The 24,489-nt window shown below is 43.8% G+C and overlaps 1 protein-coding gene across 5 annotated transcripts in view; it reads left to right on the plus strand.

The window, feature by feature from the left end:
- The window catches only part of ZBTB38 (zinc finger and BTB domain containing 38), a 76,265-nt gene extending 52,637 nt beyond the window's left edge, over positions 1–23,628 (plus strand). For all 5 annotated transcript variants that reach the window (XM_024769021.1, XM_024769022.1, XM_024769024.1 and 2 more), the window contains one exon: positions 17,063–23,628. In XM_024769021.1, coding sequence (XP_024624789.1) covers positions 17,063–20,656 — 3,594 coding nt within the window. In that variant the 3' untranslated portion in view covers positions 20,657–23,628. The remainder of the gene's footprint in view (positions 1–17,062) is intronic.
- The last annotated feature ends 861 nt before the right edge of the window (positions 23,629–24,489 follow it).

A 24,489-nucleotide genomic window follows, 5' to 3' on the forward strand; every position in this document is an offset into this window, starting at 1 on the left:
CTGACAGTTGTCAAAAATTTTCATCAGTGGAAGCTTGAACCAGAATCCCAAATCAGCACATAAATGTGCAAAACCCCAGACTGAACCCAAATTAAAAAAACTTTTTTTACTGAATCACCCACAACCTAATGAATCCATTAAACTGAGACATAAACTAAAAAGACTTTTAAATCAAAAAACGGAAACATCAGAATGTTCTCTAAAATAAATCATAACCAAACTGACATATCATCAGGTTCCTAGTTTAAAATAAGAGAGAGGAGGTCTCAAGACTTCATCCCCGCAAAACCTTGATGTGAGGGCAAAGGAGCAAATGTGGTCTGCCAGGAGTCTAAAGAGACAGGAGAGGTGATGAAGCAGATCACAGGGGAGGCTTTCTTATGAAATAAAAGAATATCGCCATCGAAAATAGGAACGTGACCCCATAAGCAGCCAGCACCTGGCCGTGTTTATATAGCCAAATTTGAGTGACCTTCTGACCTAAAAGGACAAGTGCACAGACTGGAAATGTATAGATGATTTAAGTATTTGTTTTAAACATTATTTTAGTTTCCTTTCTATCAAGCTTTTTACTGGAATTGCTAATAAATTGCAAATAGCCAACATGAATAATTCTTATTTAAAATTTTAATGCCTTCTTCCATAGGCTTAGAAGAAATGCTAACAAATGATGCAACTGAAGAAAGAAAATCATTTCAATGATACTTGTAACTAAATGCCCACATATTGACCTAAGGCTCAGATGTAATAACTGCTCTCTGCATTAAAGAAGAATGATAAGTTAATGAGCTCCTCTGGGGTGGGGACTGGGGAACCCTGGGTGCACAGTGAAATAGAATACTTGTCCCTGCCATTGAGGAATTTCACGTTCCCTAGATTTGGGGCCTGGGGGCCAAGACTTGGTAGTATTTGCTCCGGCTGACATTTACCACTAATAATAATTAATTGGTAATAGTAACACTAATAATACCTAATGTTTATTAAGCTTGATTTCGTGTCAGACATTAAGCCAAGCACTTTATAGGTATTATCATTTAATCCTCATGTTAACCTGGTAGATTCTATTATTAGCTCCATTTTGCAGAGGAAGAAGCTGAGGTGCAGAGTTTAAGAAACTTGCCCAAGGTCACAGCCAGAATGTGACAAGAGCCACTTGACACCAGAGTTCAGGCTCTTAGCCACGGTGCCAGACTGGACATGGGCTGCCTTGTCCCAGATTACCCTTCGGGAGAGCCCTGTTTCAGGAGTGGACTGATACAGTGCTCTGGGGTCCCTCAGCTCTCTTAGTTCAGTAGCTTTAATCTCCCCCCTCCGCCCCTTCTGTGCCCACTTCTCATGGTAGCCCCTATGTTACACTCAATAACTGGTGGGTGGTAAGGCATTCAATAAATATTACCTTCAAATGGAAGTGGATCAAAATGATAATATTTATGAGTGCCAGCTATTACCTTGAAGTTTACTTTTCTTGAGAAAATAAAAGTAGAAATTTATGGAAAATCCTGAATTTCCCTGAAGTGTTCACCCCAGGGCCATCTGGTGGTCCATATGGAGTCTTTGTGCATATCGGGGAAATGGCTTCTCCTGGCAGGGGGATGCAGCCCTCACCCGGGGTACATGCCTGGCCAAGCAGAGCGCGGACTGGCTCTCAGCCCCGCCCTTTACCCTCACAATGTACCACAGGACATGACCTGTCCCCCTGCACATGGCAGCCCTGCTCAAGTCCAGGCTACCGATTGCCAAAGCACTCACACACCGGTAGGTAGGCTGGGGTCGTGAGCATAGGAGCCTTTGATACCGAGAAGGAGCTGGAAAAGCTAAGTGCTTTCTTTCTTGGTGCTCCTGAACCTGCAGTGAAGAGTGTGGTTTGGGGGCATCCTGCCCGGATTTTAATCCCAGCTCTACCACTCACTGGCTAAATAACCTTGGTCGAGTTACAAGGTCTCTCTGAGTCTCAGTTTTCTCATCTGCAAAATAAGGTTGCTGTGAGGTTTCATCGGGATGGTGTATACGGAGTGTGTAGAACAGTACCGGGCACAGGGATGCGCTCGTCTGGTGTTGGGGGCATGGCATGTGGCTGGCATATTTAGGTGAACTTCTTCCTTCACAGAATGAGTCGAGTTGGGGATGTTGGCGCATTTGTGGCGGGATGTCGATGTCACTTTAAAGCAGCCCTCAGCAACGCTGCCCAGAGGGGCTCCAACACAAGCAGGGGACACAGTGACCTGATGCTTCAAAATGTAATTAGAAGTCGTGGACCAGCTCGTGTGCATAACATACCTGGGTAATTTTCAGCAGGCTGCAACAAGCCTGCCTGCCCAGACCCTGTTCCCGAAACTGATTCAGTGTCAACAGTGTCGCCTGGCACATAATCTTCTTGAGGTTCCACAGGTGAGCCTGAGGTGCGGCTCCACTGAGACCCACCATTATCAGCTCACATTACAATGCCTTTTCCATCTTACTGTTGGTTGCCTGATGGGGGAAGAGGGCTTGTGTATGCCTTTGGAGTGGGTCACAGAGCCGTGTACCAGGAAACACAAGCATCTACAGTTGGGGGACCCAGAAGCAGCCCACAAGCCCAGCTGTGCTTCACTTAGCCCGGAACCTTCTCCAGGTCCGCTTCTCATGAGAGGAAGCCGAGTGAGGGAAACATTGGAAGGAACTGAAAAGTGGTTACAGAGAGTGGACACCTCTGGGAGTGCTTGAAGGGAGGACAGATACAGAAACAGGGTCCTTACAGACACCCAGCACCAGGGCCTTATGCTATACCCACATGTTGACAACTTTAAATTTTTTAGTATTTAAAAAAACAGTTAACTTTTCAAAGGTTTGTTGCTAATTCCGTCCAAGCACTCAGTAGACAAAAGGCCAAATCCCTGGAGCTTAAAGGCAAAAGAACAAAATTCAACTGAGTCCATTTTAAAGATCTTACTGGCTTTATATTTAGTGATTCATGAGTCAGGCAGCATGCAGCCTAGCAGATAGAATGGAGCTCCAAAGAGCTATACAAGGTGAGAGATTTTATTGGAGGAAGGGAACAGAACAAGGAAATTATACTAGGCAAAAAGGTGGGTTGATTACTGCAAGGTTCCTTTCCTTATAGGGGATGACGGGGGTTGTCAGGCAGATTACCTAACTAGTCCCGATCAGTCTATTCCTGATTTAAGTTGATACCTAGTTTAGGGTTGTTTTGCCGGAAGAGCCAAAACTTCAAGTTTCCGTTTGGTGACATGGGGCTTAGCACAAGCAACTCCATTTTGGGCCTGTTGTTTTGTCTTTAACAGAACAAAGCATATCATTAGAGCTTAAAGGAGTGTTTTTTTCCTGTCTTTGAGCCAAAGTAATAATAGTAAGCAATTTCAGTGTTTCAAAGCTATGTTTCATTGTTTTAACTTGTGTGAGCAGTAAATACTTTGTAGCAGTGGATGGCCCTGGCTTGTCTTATCCAGCTCAGCTTTAGGCCAGCAGAGTTGATATGTGTGTGTGTGTGTGGTTTTTTTTTTTTTTTTCCCTTTTATAATGTCAGAACAGACTTTTCGATTTTTTTTAATGTTCAACAAAGGTGTTTCTCCCTTTTAGCATAGGTGACAAATAGTAGGGGAGTTCGCGTTGACCTAATGCTGGATCCAGAAAGCTTGGTAATAGTGCCAGGTATGGTGGGCTCTAGAGAGCTTACTGTTTGGGTGGTTTTTGTTTTTGCATTTATTTCATAAAGGTTTATCAGCACTGTTATGTGCCACGTGTGGTGCTAGGAGCTAGGGGAGACTGTGGTAAACAGCCTCACAGCCCTCACAGAATTTATACTCTTGCGGTAAAGCACACATTTGTCAAATAATACTTAATTACAATAGTAGTAAGTACTGTGAAAGAAGAGTATGCTGAGAGTAGAGGACAGATGAACCTGATTGAGGGGGAAGGGATTGTTGGATAGAGAGCAGGACAGGCTGCTGCCTAGGCTGCAGAGGCATTCTAGGCTTCAGAAGCAGCATGTGCAAACGCCCTGAGGTGGGAAGATCCTCACACCTTTAAGGAACAGAAAGGAGGCCGGCGTGGGTTGGAGTGGCAGGAAGTGAGGTCAAATCACAGAGGACCTTATAGGCCTTAGTAAAGATACTGGAATTTGGGCTTAGGGTTTTAATGAGCCTCACTGGCCATGTCTCAGCTCCGTGTCGGCCAGGAGACTCTTTTCTCTGTCATGGAGAAGGCTCGCTCCCAAAGCTGGCCCCACCCTGGAGATTTTCTTCCTCTAGAGCTGCCCTGATGCTTCCTACCCACTGGTCTCATGCTGTATCCTGCCTGACAAGTCCCCAGCATGAGCCTGAGCCCTGAGACCGTATCATCCCCAGGCCCGTAATGAAAGGATTCAATCTAAGTACTCGTGGTGGGTGAGTACCCAAATGAAATGAAAGTGAAAACTCATCTCCCTGATGCACTCGCTTCAGATTAGTAAGTCCTGGCAGTGCACATCCTTGGCTTTTGTCTCTCGAGTGCTTGGACTGAATTGGCAACAAACTTTGAAAAATCAACTTTTTTTTAATACTACAGATTTTAAGTTGGCAACGTGTGAGTATAGCGTAAAGGCCTTGGCGTTGGGTGTTTAGCAAATTCTGGGCTGTGGGGCAGACACCATGGCTGACTCCGTGTTCGTCTGGCACCTTGAAAACGCCTTTTTCCCCGTTACTGTACACCCGGCCGGCCGTGATGGGCCCCAAGCCCCTGGCGCATCACCTGGCTATGCTCAGGTTGCCCCGGGAACCTGCCGCCCGTGGCCAGGGGTCTGATTGCCTGAACTCTGATCCTCAGCTGCCCTTTTTGGGGACCCCTCATGTCAGGCAACATGTCCCAGTGACTTCTCGGCACGGGACCCAGGCAGGCTGCCCCCGATGGCCTTAGCTCTTAAATCTCACCTGGGCCTCTTGCCGGCCGCGGGCTTCTGCAGTGGTGATCCTGGACCACCGGCCTGCAGCCTGAACTTGGGGCAGAACCATTGTGTGCCGGAGACAGCGAGTCAGCTGTTCTGACTTCCCTCCTGCTACGTGTATGCGCATGCTCCTGATGCAGTAGAGTGCAGGAGGCCGGGCGCGGTGCCGCCCTCAGAAATTACAACTCTGCTGTGAGCGAGGCACTTCTCCGGGTTCAGTTTCCACATCTATACCGTGGGCACGAGAGTAACAGCTTCCATATGGTGAGCCCTGACTCTGTTAATTCATTTAACCCTGTGAGTTCGTAGTAGTATCTCCATTCTCTGCGCCTTCCTCGCAGGATTATGAAGGGGATCAAATTAACGTGAGGTGCTTTACAACCTGAAATGTATCAGATGAAAGTAATTTTATTCAGAATGGAGTGGGGCAGTTCACACAGATGGAAATTGTAATTCGCAGCACTCACAGCGCCTGTCCGTATATAGTGCTGACCCACAAACGTGTATCTGTTTGCAGTACAGGTCGTTCATTTAGCACATGGATATGTACTGAGGGCCTGCGATGTATCAGGCACTGTTCTAGGTGCTTAATATACGTCAGTACAGAAAATCAAAGATTGCTGCCTGCGTGATGCTTAAGTTCTAGCAGGCAGATGGATAATGACTAATGAGCACATTGTGTAGTGTATGGGGATGTTACGAGTGCTATGCACGAGAAACAGGCAGAACAGATAAGGGGGGCCAGGAGTGCAGGTCGCTTTTCTCATCAGGGTGAGTCTCTGCTTTCAAATATTTCCCGAGTGCTTGCCGTGCCCTGTGGCCTGGAGACACAGCAGTGAATGGGACGAATAAGGTCCCTTCCGTCCTGGAGTTTACTTCCTGGCAGGTACAGTGGACAGTTAACAAGCAGACAAGTACATGTGATAATTGCAGGTGGAGGTGTGTGACATGAAGGAAATAAACCAGGTGATGCGAGAGCAAGTAAAGCCGGGAGCAAATAGAGAGATGGGGTGGGCCTCTGAGTCAACATTTGAGCTGGGCCTGAAGTATGAATGAGCCAGCCCCGGGGCAGGACCGGAACCAGGGCCAGGAGAGACTCGGAAGGTGGAGTCAGCCCAGGGAGGCCTGAGTGTGAGCACAGAGAGCGGGGCAGAGGGACCGGTGAGTCTGGGGAGAGTGGCTGGGACCCGTGGGCAGTGCAGGGCCTCGCAGGCCACAGAGAGGGGTCTGGATTCTACCCTAACATCTGGGGATGGCCACTGAAGGTCTCTGAGTAGGGCCTGACTTGGATCTCCTTTGTGCTGTTAAAAGGCCGCCCTGCACACTGTGCCTAAGCCGTCCTCTCCGTAGTCACACGTGAGGAGGACACAGTCAGTTCTCAAGCTGATTCCCGCCCACATCCATCGAACCCCTGCTGTGTGCCAAGCACTGGGTGTGGTGCTTTTCATGGGCATTTCTTGGTTCACTCCTCTCTGCCCAATTTCTGATTTGTCCAGAAAGAGTCCATGCAAACTGTGATTCATTGTCTTGCAGGAGTCCCCCAAAAGCTGGGGTGCAGGGGGACCCTGGGGTGAAGAACAAGGGTGCGATGGCAGGTGGATTTAGGTGGTTTAACACCAAAGCAGCAGTTGGTCTCTGTCCTTTTTTAGGATAACCCATCCTGTGACTCGCAGGAGGTTCATTGTTGTTCAGAAACCAGAATGTACAACAGTTCTTCCCTCCACCCTCCCTGACAGGTAGAGGTCAACTGAGAGGAGCAGGCCCATTCAGTCAGCTGGCCCTTTAAGAAAATGGTATTTGGCTTTTGAAACCAACTCTAGATGATAAGCTCACCCCTAAAATGAGAAGTTCCGGGGGATAAGACCCCTGTCCCGGTCGTTCTGGTAACTCAGTTCGCACAGCATTCCAATTTAAAATGCCTTTTCACGTTAGCATCTCTAAATGTCAGTGGAATTTGGTGGAGACAAGAAATGGATGCAGCACTTCAAGGCCTCAGAGATAGACTCTCTAAGCCCGTTTGCCAGCTTCCTTAAGCAAGCAGGTGTCCAGGCAAGCTTGATGGTGAGATGACCCCAAGGGCTACCCTAAACATTGCTGTGTTTCAAAAAGAAAAAAAGAAAGCACCTTTTCCCCCTTTCACCTTTCCAAACTAGCAACTGGAAATATTTAACTGGGCACATTGCATCACCCACGAATCTGATAATACTCGTTCTCACAGTCTGTGCACACAACTGCAAGTCTGGAGACCAAACATTTACCTATTCGAAATAATGTATTCAGTAAAGGTGTTTCAAGCCAATCCCCCTCTCTGTTGGATGGACTCTAGTAGCTTCCTGAAGTTAGTCTTTCCAACCACCTGAATTTCAGATGAAAAACAAACCTCCTTTGTTATACTACACCTTCTTGAATCTGATAGCTTAAATGCATGAAAGTCTGATAAATGCAGCTCTTCTCTTCTCCTTTTGGGCTGCATTTAGAAGGCAAATCAAGAGGATTTTCCTTTTCTTAGACGTAGCTGAACTCTATAAAGGGCTTCTGTTTTGTAATCTGTTTTCGAGATCTGATGCGTGTGTTTCTAACACCCCATCACGTGAGGAGGTCTGACGTAGCCACCCAACATGACTATGAGAAAATGCACTGCAAAGATGTGTGTGGGATGGTGGAGCCAGATCACTGAAGCAGTGTCCTTTGTCAGAACACTTTCTGCAGAGAATAGCAGATCCATGCAGTAGATTCCACTTCAGTATGGGGCCTGCGCTGGCCCAAAATGGACTGTGAGTTTGACTTTTGCAGGATTCCAGGTCAGTATCCTAACATAGTGTGTTCTTTTTTAGTTGGGTTTTATTTCTAAGTGTCTTTTTATTTATAGAAGACTTGTAGTAGAAAGAGGAGAAAGTTGCTCTGTTGATTTAGTTTCGTTATTATGTACGTTAGGAATTGAGCGGCCAAGGTGCTACAAGAGGGCTCTTGGCTTTTTCTCTGATCAGAAGATACAGAAAAGTGGGAATCAGTCTGGCCCTGGAGAGTGGCCTTGAATAAGTGACTTCGAATTCTCACTAAGAATGCAGACTGGACAGGGTTACTTCACTTTCCATCTGTCATGTCTTAAAGATTTGCTAATAAAAGATTTCATTAACAAGGTCTATAAAGTTCTACGTAATAGTTAACACTGGTTGAACAACTTGAGGTTTATCAATTTTTTTTTTTTGGTTGACATTGTGAGAGTTAAAATCTTTATGGAAACTATCATTTTTAAGTTTTTTGACTTCTCTGTATTTCAGTAAAATTGCCTTGTCAAATTTGGGGAGAGAAGATTTAATTAAGGTGGAAATACTGGAATTTGTTGGTTGGATCATAGTCAGGAATTGTTTCCTTTGATTTCAAGTTCAAAACCAGGAAGAGTATCCAGGATATAATGGGGAGGGGCTCATTTAGTAGAGGAATGGATAGAATTGTAAGGGCAAACGGAATGCTGTGACCAAGCTAACCTTTGAGATTTGGAAGGCAAGGATTCAGGCAATGATAGATTGTGCAAACAGAATATAGACAGCAGCCCTGCATACCAAGGAACAATTTTCACCTGAGTGTGTAGTGGGGAAGGCCCACACTAGGCAAATTGGTCCACCTGTTTTTCAGCCCTGTTCAAACTCAAGTGATAGATAGCAATCGCTTCACGCTTGTTCACGCTTGGAAAATTAAAGACAGCTGTAGAGGGTGTGTATATGTGTGACTGTAGGTGTGTCTGTTTCTCTATCCCTTGGATTTTCCTTCTGTCTCCTGGGCGTTTCTGCTTTGTATTTCAACACACTTTCATTTATTTTGTCTTTAGTTCCTTTAGGCTTATATATGATTCATTTTATTGAGTAAAATAATTTCTAAATAGTTTCTTTAAAAATGATTTTGAGCATTGTCTTATAGGTTAGAGAAGTGGTTCTCAAACTTTTTATTCCCAGGACCCCCTTACACTCTTATAAATCTTTAAGGACCCAAAGAGCTTTTGTTTATCTGAATTATATCTATCAATATTTATCATATTCAAAAATTTAAATGAGAATTTTAAAACTATTAACTTATGAAAATTAACTGTGATAAACCCAGTTACATGATAAAATGATGTATTTTAAAATATATTTTAAAAATAACTATTTTCTAAAGCAAAAAATACAGTGAGAGACTTCCCTGGCGGTCCAGTGGTTAAGACTTCACCTTCCAATGCAGGGGGTGTGGGTTTGATCCCTGGTCAGGGAACGAATATCCCACATGCCTCTTGGCCAAAAAACCAAAACATAAAAAACAGAAGTGATATTGTAACAAATTCAATAAAGACTTCAAAAATGGTCCACATAAAAAATATCTTATATATATATATATCTGTATATAGTGAGAAGAATGGTATTGTTTTATGTTTTTGCGAACACAGTTGACCCTTGAACAGCACAGGGGTTAGGGGCGTAGACCGTCCATGTGGTCGGAAATTCGCACGGTCTCCCTTCCTTCATATCCACAGTTCTGCATCTGTGGGTTCACCCAGTCGCGGATCGTGTAGTACTATAGTACGTACTTATTGAAAACCATTAGCATATAAGTGGATCTGAGTGGTTCAAACCTGTATTGTTCAAGGGTACGCTGTATCTTTAATACCTGACTTCAGAGAAAGACGGTTGGATTTTCACATCTGCTTCTGGATTCAGCTGCAATGTGTTGTTTTAGTTGAGTTGTACGAAGAAAATCCAGCCTCACACAACTAGGTAATTGGAAAAGGGAGAAGTTTTTTAATAATCTTTTCAGTTAATTGTGGATATTCTTTGATACTACACCAGAACTTACCAGTGGGAATTTCTTAAAGGTTAATTGCAGCATGGAATCCATATCAGTGAACTTTCTGTACTTTGTTACATTTAAATCCACTGCTCTCTCTCACACCTTTTAGCCCCTGCATGATTTTTTTGGTAATATGCATTGGTCATTTGGAAAATGTCGGTTCACTGAGCCATGCGTAGTATCCAGAAACCACTTTCATTACATCACCACCAACACCATCAGAAAAATCATTATGTACTGAGGAGTGTGGAGCTCCTTGTGGTAGATGCAGGTTTTCCAAAATTCTGTTTCTGCTTCAAAGTCTCTTGTTACTGGCAACAAAATGGCTACTTCCTTGAAATGACAGACTCACTTAGTTCATTTTCAAGGAAGTGTTTGCCCAAATACCCGTATTTGAATAGCCGTGGTTTGTCTTATCATTTTTTTCAAGTAAAAATGGTGTTCCATGAAAAAAAAATTGGCTAGTTCAACTCAGAACTCAAAGAAACACCCAAGTGCTTTTTCTCAAGGCAGTATGCACCAGAAGTGTACCTCCCATTTTATCACACAACAGTAAGAAGACGTATAGTCAAGGGTCAAGATTTAAGAAACTGAATAATTTTTACTCCTTAATCCAAGTGTTACTGGCTTGATGTTTGTTCAGTTGCCGGAAGTTTTCCCCATCTTTGCTTTTGCACCATTAATGCACATGTCAGCATGATAAAAAAGATGAATGACATCTTAGTGTTGTCATGAAAATAGTTTTTTTTTTAATGTCTTTATTGGAGTATAATTGCTCTACAGTGGTGCATTAGTTTCTGCTGTATAACAGAGCGAATCAGCTATACATATACACATATCCCCATATCTCCTCCCTCTTGCATCTCCCTCCCTCCCACCCTCCCTATCCCACCCCTCTAGGTGGACACAAAGCACTGAGCTGATCTCCCTGTGCTATGCGGCTGCTTCCCACTAGCTATCGATTTTACGTTTGGTAGTGTATATATGTCCATGCCACTCTCTCACTTGGTCCCAGCTTACCCTTCCTCCTCCCCGTGTCCACAAGTCCATTCTGTACATCTGCGTCTTTATTCCTGTCCTGCCCCTATGAAAACAGTTTTGACCTCAAGAGCTTGCCGATAGGGTCTTGGGAGACCCAGAGGTCCATGAAACGTACTTTGAGAACCGCCAGGTTAGAAGGAAGCTAGAGGGGGAAAAAAGAACAGGAATTTATTTTTATTTTCCTGGTAATTTTGCTTTCTCTAGACTAGCATTTGGGTTCACCTAGGTCTAATTTTTAAAGCTTTAAACCAGAAAGCTTTCTAAGCACAGTATGTTATTTAAGGCATTTGCTGCCCAGGGTCTGAGGAGCCAGTGCGTTTCTGCTCACTGTCGACATCAACAGTGTGTTGTACCCGCCCTGCGGGCGCAGAGGGTACCAAGATGAGCTCGGTTGTCCCTGCGCTCAAGGAGCAAACAGGGAAAGATAGAGATGTGGACAGACGCACAACATTACATGCGACTATAAAGGTAGGAACCCCAAACTAGAAATCCGTGAGGAAGGAGGCTGACCAGAGGAGGTGTCATCTGAGATGAGTGAATGACAGGAATTGCCCGGCAGCGGAGCTAGGGGCGAGGATAGAAGAAGAACCTCAAGAGGAAATACAGTTTTTCTTCTAAAGCTTCATACGGAGCGTAGAAATCCTCCCGAGTGATGAGGAGAGGACCCGTGTAGGGAGTCCCTGTGCTGTGGGTGTACTGAGGAGGCTGGCGTGGGGAGGGGGCCTTCTGCCTTGTACCTTAATCCACCTCTCTACTGTTTGCATGTTTTACCATCAGCATAGATTTATTTTACTTTTCTAAAACGTTAATTCTACAAGTAAGTGAAGAAAAGTCATTTTAATCATCAAAAGCATCTTGTTTAAGTGCCCACCTTTGCATGAGGTGAATGTGTATCGTATAAGGCTGGAATATGGCAGGAGACAAAAGGAGCAGCAGATTCTAAATATGCTAATTAAGTAGAATTTCCCAGTGGCATTTGTATGAAGTATAATTATAAAGTATGTTTATCATAGATTTATAAAATTCTTAAAAGCATTTACATATTTATAAAGTATACTTTATGTAAATGTACATATATGTAATTATAACTTTAGGATTTTACATTTAATTTATATAGAGATACATATTTTGTTTGTATAGTTATGTACATGAAAACAGGATGATCATTCAATCTCATTTCCCAGGGTACAGTCCCAATGTATACCTGTTGCCCTGGCATGGTTATTAGTTGCACCCCCTTTCTCTCGCAAGTATCCTGTTTTTTACTTTTTCTCTTTTTAAATTTATATATTTTATTTTTGGCTGCATTGGGTCTTCGTTGCTGCACGCAGGCTTTCCCTAGTTGCGGCGAGCGGGGGCTACTCTTCGTTGCGGTGCACAGGCTTCTCATTGCGGTGGCTTCTCTTGTTGTGGAGCACAGGCTCTAGGCGCGCGGGCTTCAGTAGTTGTGGCACGCGGGCTCAGTAGTTGTGGCGCACAGGCTTAGTTGCTCCTCAACATGTGGGATCTTCCCGGGCCAGGGCTCGAACCTGTGTCCCCTGCGTTGGCAGGTGGATTCTTAACCACTGTGCCACCAGGGAAGTCCAAGTATCCTGTTTTTTAGATGCTGAATTAAAAGTTCATCCTGTTTGATGTGTTTATAAAATATATTTACATACAGCGTATGTTCATATAGTTATATAGTCATAGATTTATTGGTATGTGCACGTGGATATATATGTATGTGTATTTATGTGTTTAGAAGGTGTATGTTAAAAGCTATTACAGCTAAAATACCAACTCAGGGAAATAGTAACATAAGTCAGATGACCACAGTTACCTAATTACGAATTCGTTTATTTTTTTTAAATATTGGCTTACCAAAATTTTTGCATCTACATCATTTTTGTTAGCCTTTTTCATGCTTATTTATTCCATCTCAGCAGCACTACTGAAAATAATAAATATACTGCACGAAACTTGCTTTTTTGAACATGTTTTAGAAAATTACGTGTAAACTGAATTTCATCTGCTTTCCAACTTCTGTTTCTTTTTCTGAAGTCTGTTGTGGGCTTTCCATTGGCAGGAACTCCTGAGACTTCTGTTTTCATTTACTCTCAATGAAGAAATATAACAGAGAAGATCACTTTAATTTTTCTTAAGTCAATGAATACTATTTTTGGTGAGAATGACTGCCTCCCCCCACGAGCTCATTTATGTCTTAATTCTAATTTTAGGGATATCGTTAAGTGTGTCTGTTCAGAACTGTGGGTGCAAAGTGATTCTGCTTAATGTTCTTATCAGTTGCACAAACCAAACTGCCTGAAGGGGCCAGGCTGGGCTTTTTACTGAGAGAAGCCGCTTGGCGGTAAGTACTTGGACAGGTAGCACGTGCGTGCAGGTGACAGGAACACAGGGACACAGCCACGCGGTTGCCAGGCAGCCAACAACCCCTTCGCTGTCCAGTCTTCCTGTTTTTCAAGAAAAGATATGTTGATTTTTACGTTAAATCTTACTTGTTTTCAACGTGAGATCAGTTTTTCAAAAACATGGTTCCAAAAACCATGGGGGTCAAACACAGTGTGTGGGGACCAGGTGTGCTTGTGGCCTATGGTGGGTCCCCTCTGGCCTACAGACTTCTAGTTTATTTCTTTGTTGCATGTTGGACAGGCAGAATATGGCTTGAAATTGCATCTTCAACAACTTTCACCGCATTTTCACTTCGCATTTGCGGCTTTGGATTCTTTGTCCTAAACTGTTACACTGGGAACTCCCTGGTGGTCCAGTGGTTAGGACTCCGTGCTCTCACTGCTGAGGGCCCAGGTTCAATACCTGGTCGGGGAGCTAAGATCCCGCAAGCCACGTGGTGTGGCAAACAACAAAAAGCAAACAACAGCGACAACAAAATAAAAATAAAGTGTTACACTGACTCCTAGATTACAAGCTTCTTGAGGGCGTAAAACTCTCAACTGTGCCTTTTTCTGACTGAAATTCCTTTTCCTCAGCTTTGTCCATATCTGCAAGGTTTTGCTGGGCTCACACCCGTTCCCAAGCCCCTCTCACCCCGACTCCTGAAACCTTCTCCCAGCGCTCTTGACCCTTCACCTTCCCTGGGAATCTGTGTTTTACGGCTTTTCATGAGCACATCTTATTTTCCCTGCTGTACCACAGACCTTTGGGGGCGGTATTTTTGTTCCTCTAGCGGCCCTGGCTTTTAGTGTCAGCCCCCAGGCCTGCTTCTGCCTGGTTGATAGAAAACCACCTGAAGAGCCTCTGAGACAATGTGGGAAGGAGGCTTGTCAGTGTTTACTCGGTGTGCCTTTCCAATTTGTTATCATATGGATGTATTACTTATTCACGAAATAAGGTACAAAAGTACATACGGATTCCAGGGTCTCACCCCAGCTGTTCCAAACCAGAATCTCTGCAGGGGCGGAGTAGGGGGAATCTGTAAACCTGTACTATTTTAAAGCTTCCCAGCTGATTTTGATGCCTAGCCAGGTTTGGGCACTACTGTCCCAAAGCATGAAGTAGGTATTCAGTAAACATCTGTTCGACGGAGAGATGAACTCTTATCTTCCTGTAGCACTTAGCCTGATGCTTTGTACTTAGCAGTTGCTCAATAAATATTGGTCGAGGGAATTAAAGTAAATTTTGAGTTCAGATACTAACTCCCACGGCCTCACTTTCTTAGGTGTAGGTGGAGCCATCACTCCTTCCCAGGTTCCCACTCTGTCTGGGGTGGATGGATTAATTCTTACCTGGACCACTAGGACGGCCTCGCTAGCTGGTTTGCAAGCAGCTGGCCTCCCTCTGATCCTTTCCACACACTGCAGCCTAAGTGATCCTGAGTGATTTTTTTTTTTAACTCAAATCTGATGATAACTTTTAATGATAACTAGTACTGGCAGTATAAAACTTGCTGTGGGGAGTCCTCTAGAGCCCATTATGGTCTGGTCTGACCCTTCCGAACAGGAGAAGGTGCGAGTCAGGAGAGAAAGTAGATCCTACAGGGGCCCAGAACAGAGAGACCTCAAGGAAGGCCAAACAAGCACCAGCCAAGTATGTTATTGATCTATAAGCCAGTGAAGGATAGACTGCTGCTATCCATTCAGGGGTGAACCTTTCTCCCTTCAGGGCACAGAGGAAGCCATAAAGATCCCCTTTTTTTAAGTTTATATTCTTTATTTTTTTGGCTGCATTGGGTCTTAGTTGTGGTATGCGAGATCTTCATTGTGGCACTCGGGCTTCTCTCTAGTTGTGGAGCATGGGCTCCTCTCTAGTTGTGGCGTGCAGGCTTCTCTCAAGTTGTGGCATGCGGGTTTTCTCTTCTCTAGTTATGGCATGCAGGCTCCAGGGTGGGTGGGCTCTGTAGTTGTGGCGCGTGGACTCCAGAGCACGGGGGCTCTGTACTCTAATTGAGACGTGTGAGCTCAGTATTTGTGGCGCTCGGGCTTAGTTGCCCCGTGGCATGTGGAATCTTAGTTCCCCGACCAGGGATCGAACCCAAGTCCCCTACATCGGAAGTTGGATTCTTTGCCCCTGGACCACCGGGGAAGTTCCAGAGATCCCTTTTCATTTAATTTTATTTAAATATTTAATCCCCCACATCCCTAGAAAAGATTCATGGAAGGTTCCACTTAAAGGCAGGGAAAACAAGAGTAAAAGAGCTATCACTAAATCAAGAAAGTGAGACAGTAGTCACACCAGAAACCCAGGCTCACAGTGGCTACAACAGTCGATGGTAAACATTAGTTCTAAGCATCCTCGTCTCGAGAATTAAGAGAGAATAAATGTGGTGAGTACATTGTTCTCATTATCTGAATAATGAAGAATTTGTTAGTAGAAATGCTCTTTTTCCAATGGCTGAATGAGATAAAAAGAAGTTTTCGAATGGATTCTTGTATAAAGGACTGTCTAAATAACATAATGGGCAGAGCTTATAATCCTTACAAAAAGGTGAAAAGAGATCCTTTATGTGGCCATCTGGTCTTTTCCAACTGAATAAATGCTGTGGGCTAAACATTATACTCCAGTGCTAGGAATACATTGCCACTGGGAGTTAAAGAAATAGCAGCAAGATACATGGCTTTCTGGACATCATGTGATTAGAGATAGACTTGATGAATAGCTGGGTAGTATATCCTTTAGACCAAAGGGAATTATTTGGGGGGGGGGGTACAGATTGAGTGCAGGAGTGATCCATTAGTGTGTAGTGGAATTAGTTTGGTGAGTTGCTGTTAGCATTTTTTAAGTGAAAGAGAATAGGACAGAACAGACTGCATCACACATAGTAAGGGTAAGTTTTAGTTTCGTTTCTGTCTTAAGTCACTGTGTACCATGTATTTTTGACTGTGGGTAACTGTGAAAGCCACTGCTTTGGATTGTTCCTCACTAGAATATTAGTGGGTAGGCTCTGGCCGTTCTAGGCTCATTATAGAACATAGAGGATAACAAGACCTGAGCTCTGGGAACAGCAGAGGTCGCATCCTCAGACCAGAACAAGAGCCACAGTGCCTTTAAATTGTGCTAATTTAGGAACCTGTGACTAGACACGGTATTGTAAACTCAGAAATATACTTTCCTTGTTTTGTTTTGTTTCCTTTTTGATTGAACACCCCAGTCTACTTTGGCTGTGATAAAAGCGAAATCAGAAGGAACGGGATGGGTCCCCACAAGGAAGGGCCAGAGGGCAGAGTGCCCCTAGTGGTCAGACTTGGTCATGCAGACTGAGACTACACTGAGAAACCCTTCGGAGCCACAAATCAGGAATGGCTCCTCCCGTTCTTGCTTCTTTCCCGAGCAGCCAATGCCTTTACTCACGGGTACTGCTTACTTAGGGAAAACTTTTAAAAAATCATTTCCCTGCTTCATGAATTACGTTTGGATCAGATCATCAGGGCGATCTTCTGAAATAGATAAGGAGGCTTGCGGGAGGACCATGGCATCGCCCGACTCTAAGCGTTCAGCGCAGCAGCCCTGCATGATGGTGAGACCTTTAACATTTGGCCGGGGAACCTTTCTCCAAGCTACAACTTTGGAGAAAGAAGGAGAGAAAGTTCTGGGAGGATTTCCAACTATAACAACTATGAGCAGTGGTACGAGGAACAGGCTGGGGCAAGATAAAGATTAAACTTCTAAGGTTGACTCCGAGTCTTGGGAGCAGCAACAGAATGAGATTTTTTTAAAAAAAACAATTATTTTCATACAAAAAAAAGGTTTTTCAAAGAAATTAAAAACAGCCTACAAATAAAGGAGCTCCTTGTGGAAGGGTCTCTGACCATTTCTCTCCTCTTGTTTCAGATGACAGTCATGTCCCTTTCCAGGGACCTCAAGGACGACTTTCACAGCGACACAGTGCTCTCAATCTTGAATGAGCAGCGCATTCGGGGCATTTTATGTGATGTCACTATCATCGTGGAAGACACCAAATTTAAAGCCCACAGCAATGTCCTGGCTGCTTCAAGCCTTTATTTCAAAAATATCTTTTGGAGTCACACCATCTGTATTTCCAGCCACGTCCTGGAGCTGGATGATCTCAAAGCCGAAGTGTTTACAGAAATCCTTAATTATATCTACAGCTCCACAGTCGTCGTCAAGAGACAAGAAACAGTCACTGATCTTGCAGCTGCAGGAAAAAAGCTGGGAATATCCTTCTTGGAAGATCTTACCGATCGCAACTTTTCAAATTCCCCAGGTCCTTATGTATTCTGCATTACCGAAAAGGGAGTGGTTAAAGAAGAAAAAAATGAAAAAAGGCATGAAGAACCAGCCATCACTAATGGGCCAAGGATCACAAATGCATTTTCCATCATCGAAACGGAAAATAGTAATAACATGTTTTCTCCACTGGACTTGAGGGCAAGTTTCAAAAAGGTCTCCGACTCCATGAGAACCACCAGCCTTTGCCTGGAGAGGACTGACGTCTGCCACGAGGTGGAGCCCGTGCACACCCTCGCCGAGCACTCCTACGCCGTGTCTTCCGTGGCTGAGGCTTACAGAAGTCTGCCTGTACGGGAACGGGACAGCAGTTCACCTGGGAAAACAGGTAAAGAAAACTGCGAAGCTGTTGCAGCAAAACCGAAAACATGCCGAAAGCCAAAGACAATCTCCGTACCCCAGGATTCGGATTCACCTCCAGAAAATATACCCCCCCCTCCAGCAACCAACTTGGAAATGAATCAAGAAGGAAGTCCACAGCCAGCTGCAATTCTTTCCCTTTCAAAATCTCCCAACAACAACGAAGGAGAGGTCCCTTTTCCCAGGGCAGATGAAAATAAATCCTCTGATGTCCCCACACTGCCAGCCACAGAGGTGCCGCCTCTCATTTACAATTGTAGCTGTTGTTCCAAATCTTTCGACAGTAGCACTTTGCTCAGCGCCCACATGCAGCTTCACAAGCCAACCCAGGAGCCCTTGGTGTGCAAGCATTGCAACAAACAGTTCAGCACCCTCAACAGACTGGATCGGCACGAGCAGATCTGTATGAGGTCAAGCCATATGCCCGTTCCTGGAGGGAATCAGCACTTCTTAGAAAACTATCCCACCATTGGGCAGAATGGAGGTGCATTCACAGGTCCAGAACCTTTATTATCTGAGAATAGGATTGGTGAATTTTCCAGTCCCGGAAGTACCTTGCCAGAAGCAGAACACATGGTTAAATTTGTTAACGGGCAAATGCTCTACAGCTGCGTAGTATGCAAACGTAGTTATGTGACTTTATCCAGCCTCCGAAGACATGCCAATGTTCACTCGTGGAGAAGAACGTATCCTTGCCATTACTGCAACAAAGTATTTGCACTGGCTGAGTATAGGACAAGACATGAGATTTGGCACACAGGAGAAAGGCGGTATCAGTGCATTTTCTGCCTGGAAACGTTCATGACCTACTATATACTCAAAAACCACCAGAAGTCTTTCCATGCCATCGATCACAGACTTTCCATCAGTAAAAAAACAGCAAACGGGGGCTTGAAGCCTAGTGTCTATCCATATAAGCTTTATAGGCTCCTGCCCATGAAATGCAAGAGGGCTCCTTACAAGAGCTACCGACATTCTTCCTATGAAAATACTCGAGAAAACAGTCAGATGAACGAGTCTGCACCTGGTCCCTATGTTATTCAGAATCCACACGGCTCTGAATTGCCTACTCTGAATTTCCAAAACAGTGTAAACACCTTGACCAACAGTCCAGCCATCCCACTGGAAACACCAGCACGTCAGGACGTACCCACTTCCACCAGTGCACAAAACGCAGAGGGTACCAAGTGGGGAGAGAGGGGAGAGTTGAAAGTTGATTTGGACAGTAACTTTTATTCAACAGAGGTGTCAGTTTCTTCGGCTGAAAATGCCGTCAGTTCGGGCCTCCGGGCAGGGGATGCGCCCGTCTTGTCTGTGAGTAACGGCAGCGAGAACTCCACCTCTGTGATCAGCTACGGTGGCTCAGCCCCCTCGGTCATCGTGCACAGCAGCCAGTTTTCATCGGTGATAATGCACAGCAATGCCGTTGCTGCCACAAGCAACCACAACCCCGCAGCCCCTTCAGACCTGGCTGGCAGTCAGAGCCCGAGAGACGACGGCAAACCCGAGCCAGACAAAGTGGGGAGGGTTGTCAGCAGACCCAAGAGCGTGAAGGAGAAAAAGAAAACCATCCTGTGTAACAGGGGAGAAGTACCAGAGGAGTCCAGATACATTGCTGATCCTGGAGGGTCATTGAGCAAAACCACAAATATCATTAAAGAAACTAGTAAAATTGAAACTTACATCGCAAAGCCTGCTCTCCCGGGAACCTCCACAAACAGCAACGTCGCGCCCCTTTGCCAGATAACGGTGAAAATCGGGAACGAAGCCATTGTGAAAAGGCACATCCTAGGATCTAAATTGTTCTATAAAAGAGGGAGGAGGCCCAAGTACCAAATGCAGGAGAAGACTCCGCCACGAGAGAGTGAACAGGAAACCAACAGAGACAGCCCGATCGGGCTCTGCCAGTCCGAGTGCGTGGAGATGAGTGAGATGTTTGACGATGCCAGTGACCAGGATTCCACGGATAAACCGTGGCGCCCTTACTACAACTACAAACCCAAAAAGAAATCCAGACAGTTGAGAAAAATGAGGAAAGCCAACTGGAGGAAGGAGCATGAAAACAGGAGCCCGAGCAGCAAATGTAAATACCCGGCCGAACTGGACTGCGCAGTGGGGAAGGCTCCCCAGGAGAAGGCCTTCGAGGAAGAAGAAAATAAAGAGATGCCCAAGTTGCAGTGCGAACTCTGTGACGGAGACAAAGCCTCGGGGGCCGGGAATCAAGGGAGGCCCCACCGGCATCTCACGGCCAGGCCTTATGCGTGTGAGCTCTGCTCCAAGCAGTTCCAGAGCCCCTCCACCCTGAAGATGCACATGAGGTGTCACACGGGAGAGAAGCCGTACCAGTGCAAGACCTGCGGACGGTGCTTCTCGGTGCAAGGCAACCTACAGAAACACGAGCGCATCCACCTGGGCGTGAAGGAGTTCGTCTGTCAGTATTGCAACAAGGCCTTCACGTTGAATGAGACCCTCAAAATCCACGAAAGAATCCACACTGGCGAAAAGCGATACCACTGTCAGTTCTGCTTTCAGAGTTTTTTGTATCTCTCCACGAAAAGGAATCACGAGCAGAGGCATATCCGAGAGCATAATGGGAAGGGCTATGCCTGCTTCCAGTGCCCCAAAATTTGCAAAACAGCTGCTGCCCTTGGAATGCACCAGAAGAAACACTTATTCAAAAGCCCAAGTCAGCGGGAGAAAACGGAAGGTGACACGGGCCACGAGAACTCACATCCCCTGGAGAATCCACATTTCATTGATTCAGAAGACAGTGACCAAAAGGATAATGGACAAACCGTTGTTGATCATGTCCTTTGAATGGTGATACTTAGAAAAATCTTCGAAACTATAAGTTGGTGGGTTTGGGTTTTTCAGGGGGTTTTTTGTTTTTGTTTTTTTTTTTTTAAGTTAGCCGTTTTCTTTTGTTTCTGTTTAATTTTGTTCACATAACAGTCATGAAGGAGTGAAATGTAACAAAGAAAATCTCATTTGTGAAAATTCCAGGAAAAGGATCCTAATATCTACTTTGGGTTTTAGCATTAACTTCATGCAAAGTACACAAAAACAAAGTAGCTGAATCTTCCAATATCCCAAGTGACCTGTGAAAGTTTATGAAGTTCTCAGCTATGATATTTCTGCCAGTCGGGGGAAAGAAAAGAGTTTAATTTTAGCATAATTTAAAACTTTCTAATAAGTGCTAATAGGAACTGGCTGCTGAACTGTCTTTAGTCACTGGAGAAAATAAGGGTGAGATGTCATGAAAATGTCATCTTCATAAATAAGTTCAAAGGTAAATGAGCTATGACAGTCATTATTCCCAACCAGCTTCTATTAAAATTGTTTAAATTAATGGATACATACGAAATAATATAGTTGAAAATATGTGTGAAATGAGTAACCCGAGTAGGACATTCATACATTATCTAGAAGTACTTTTCTGCAACACAAACCTTGTAAAATACATATATAAATCACTCTAACTTTTAACTGTCCATGTCCCCTGTAGTGAATTATAATGATGAGCAATAGATCTGCAAATAATGAGGACTGATGTAAAAATCAGTAGAAAGCATTTTGAATATTACTTAAGAGCATGTGTATGCTTTTAGATGGAATGCTGTTCTCTTGAAGTTATGGCTGAGCTGTTATTAGAACTGGTCTACTCAAGTCACAGAAAACATAGGTCATGCCTTATCCATGGGGGAGAGCCTTCCCAGAAGTTACCTGTGGTTACCTGTGCTGTGCTGTATATTACTTTTTAGTGGCCTCACTTCAGAAAATGAAGGAAGGTCAGATTCTTCTGAAACTCCCTGCAGTCTTCCATCCATCACAAGGCCATGGACATGGAGGTCTTTCCAGATAGATTTAACCAGTCTCAAGGGTTCAAGTAAAACCTGACGCCTTCCATGCCACTGAAGGAGTGTCCAGGACATTTAGCGCAAAGCATGTGTACGGTGGTGAATTCCCAGGCACTTGAAAGTGACAGAAAGCCCAATCCCTACAATTGTTAGCCTTCTTGGAGATTATGCAGCCCACAAGCACATAGTATTTAAAAAAAAAAAAAAGGACAAGAGAAACACACACCCCCGCCCCACCTATTAATGACTGGAGGGGGCAGAGGGAGTGATGATCTTCCTTGCCTCGAAGGGGGTGGGGAGATAGAATGTGGAGTGACAAGGTTCCATCACTTACTGATATGACTCAGAAATACATCCACAAACCAGATGCCTTGTCTTAATGTTTGCAGACATCTAGCCCGCTTGCTAAAAACCACTTCCGTTTTTAATGTTCTTTTATGCTGACCCACACCATCAGCACTGCCCTCAAAATCTAACTGCCCTATAGGATATTCCATCATGTGGACTAGGTTCCTGGGAGGCTGGAAGTCATGATTCTTACTTTTTAAACTGCCAGAATAGGAGAGAGAGAGAAAACATTCTTACCCTTTGATGACCAGTATGAGCAGAATCTGGAACCCGGTTCAAGGATGACCTGCAGCCATTCATGTTCACGGGATGTGATAGCTGGAAACCCAAGATTACCCAAGGTTGCAAGGTTACCATTGTGAAGAAGTAGCTCAAAGGACTCCAGATTCTCTCTCCAAGCGTTGTGATACCTCCATGAAGAAGACTTAATAAGGATTGGGGTGGGCAAGAAAGCATTTAAACACCCAGAAAAGGACATGATCAAAGCTGACCTTTTTATACTGTAGTACTTTGCTGTTAAATAACCCCAGTATTGTATTTGCATTTATCTTTTGTTCACCTGCTTTCACTTACAAACAGTATTATGTAATAGAGGAAAATGGAAAAATGCAAACGAGTCCAACTTTATTTTATACATTGTATATATGTATACCTGCACTATTCATTTGGGTTTTGTTAAAAAGATAGTTGCAAAGGGCCTAAGAAATTTTGAATTGATGATTAGAAAATTGAATAAGCAATCCTGTGATCTACTAATTTGTTTTATCTCAATTAGGCTTATGGATCAAGGAGAATTACTGTGTGTTTCAGTCACTTTGATTTGAGGTAACTCCAAATATAAAATGATTACATGTACTGATGTCTCCCAGCCCTTCCATGTGGATACTTTTTAAGTGGACTTGTATGCTGATAATTCTAGACCAAAGTAAATATGGCAGAATATTTATACATGAAAAAAATAATTTTGCAAATATTTTCTATAATTGTATTATTCGTTGAAAATGTTGATAGCTTGTGTTAGTTTCAGGGAGGGGTGTATATTTTGATAAAAAAATACTTGACTTTGTAATCCTGTATATTCTATACAATTTATAGCAGAGCCGTTTTAAGACAGCCTTGTCGCTTTTTTGTTAATTGTGAAAATTTTATTCTAAGTGATGTTTATGCATTGAGTACATAACGACCAACTAGAATTAAAGTAAGTGTGAACAGTGAACATACTGTATGCTGTACAAGATATATTGTAATTTGCTGTTTTAGCATCTGTATTTTGGTTAGAAGATATTATTAAATACAGATGTTAAGGGTTGGAAAAGTCTAATTTTATTTTTAGAACTAATGGATATAAATTTGTTTTTGCTTGATTAAAATAGCTTATTCCTATGTTGTCTCTTTTTAAACGTTTTAGTGTTAATTTTTTGTGCAGCCAAGCAGCTATTTCATCTGTGTGAGTCACAGCATTGTTTCACATATGAGTCATTCAATATATTTCTGTTTCCTTTCTTGTTTACATTCCATGGTACCTGCTTACATGCTTAGGACTCAAATGGAATATGACATTAAAAAAAAGCAGAATAAAAGAGACTGAACTCTTGTTATCATTTAGTGCTTTGGATAGGCCTGATCTTATGATAAATCAGAGTGTTGGAAGTATTCTGCTCTGGACATCCACAGAAAACAAAGTACACTTATTAACTACCAGGTATTCGGCAACGTTCTTTCCGTGGGCCGTTTCATTCAGTCCTTTCCCGACAACCTTAGGAAGTAGACCTCATTATCTGCATTTTATAGTGACATTGAGCAGATCCCACAGCCAGACAGTGCCAGGATCGCAACCCAGGGCTGCCTGACTCCAGAGCCCATGTTTTTGTTCCTTCTCAGCATCTTAGAGGGAAATGCTTAATGTAAACTCAACGGAGAGTGAGGAAAAGAGCTTGTGATGGTAGTTGTCACAATGACAGCTGTAAAGAGGCTCAGCCTCCCTGGACTCAACTCTCATTTGCTCACTGAGGCCTCAGTACTTCGGGCATTTGGTTTCTCTTATATTTGAGGATATTGCCCTATGGACTCAGTTTGTAAGAGTCTGTCCACTTTTTTTTTTTTTTTTTTTGAATACAGGGTGAAATTATAATGCTATTATAAACTAGTCATTTTTCACATAAAGAAAAACTCTGTCCCGTCATCACTTGCAACCTTAGCTAATTATCTGCAGATACAGGCAGTCACAATGGGTGATGTGACAGGAGGGCCAGTGGCTCAGGCAGCACAACCCATCTGCAGCACGGGGAAAATAACTCAAATTTCCAGCCCTAATGGCCGGCCCATAGCATCAATTTTGTATTTGAAGAGCAACCCAAACTGAATTCTCCAAAAATTCTCTTAACTACTCTCTGCTAAAAGGAACTTAATTATCAAAACAACAGAATTAATAGTGAAAGAATTCGT

The sequence above is a fragment of the Neophocaena asiaeorientalis genome, unplaced genomic scaffold (genome assembly GCF_003031525.2).
Source record: "Neophocaena asiaeorientalis asiaeorientalis breed wild unplaced genomic scaffold, Neophocaena_asiaeorientalis_V1.1 scaffold118, whole genome shotgun sequence".
NCBI classification, from domain to species: Eukaryota; Metazoa; Chordata; class Mammalia; order Artiodactyla; family Phocoenidae; genus Neophocaena; species Neophocaena asiaeorientalis.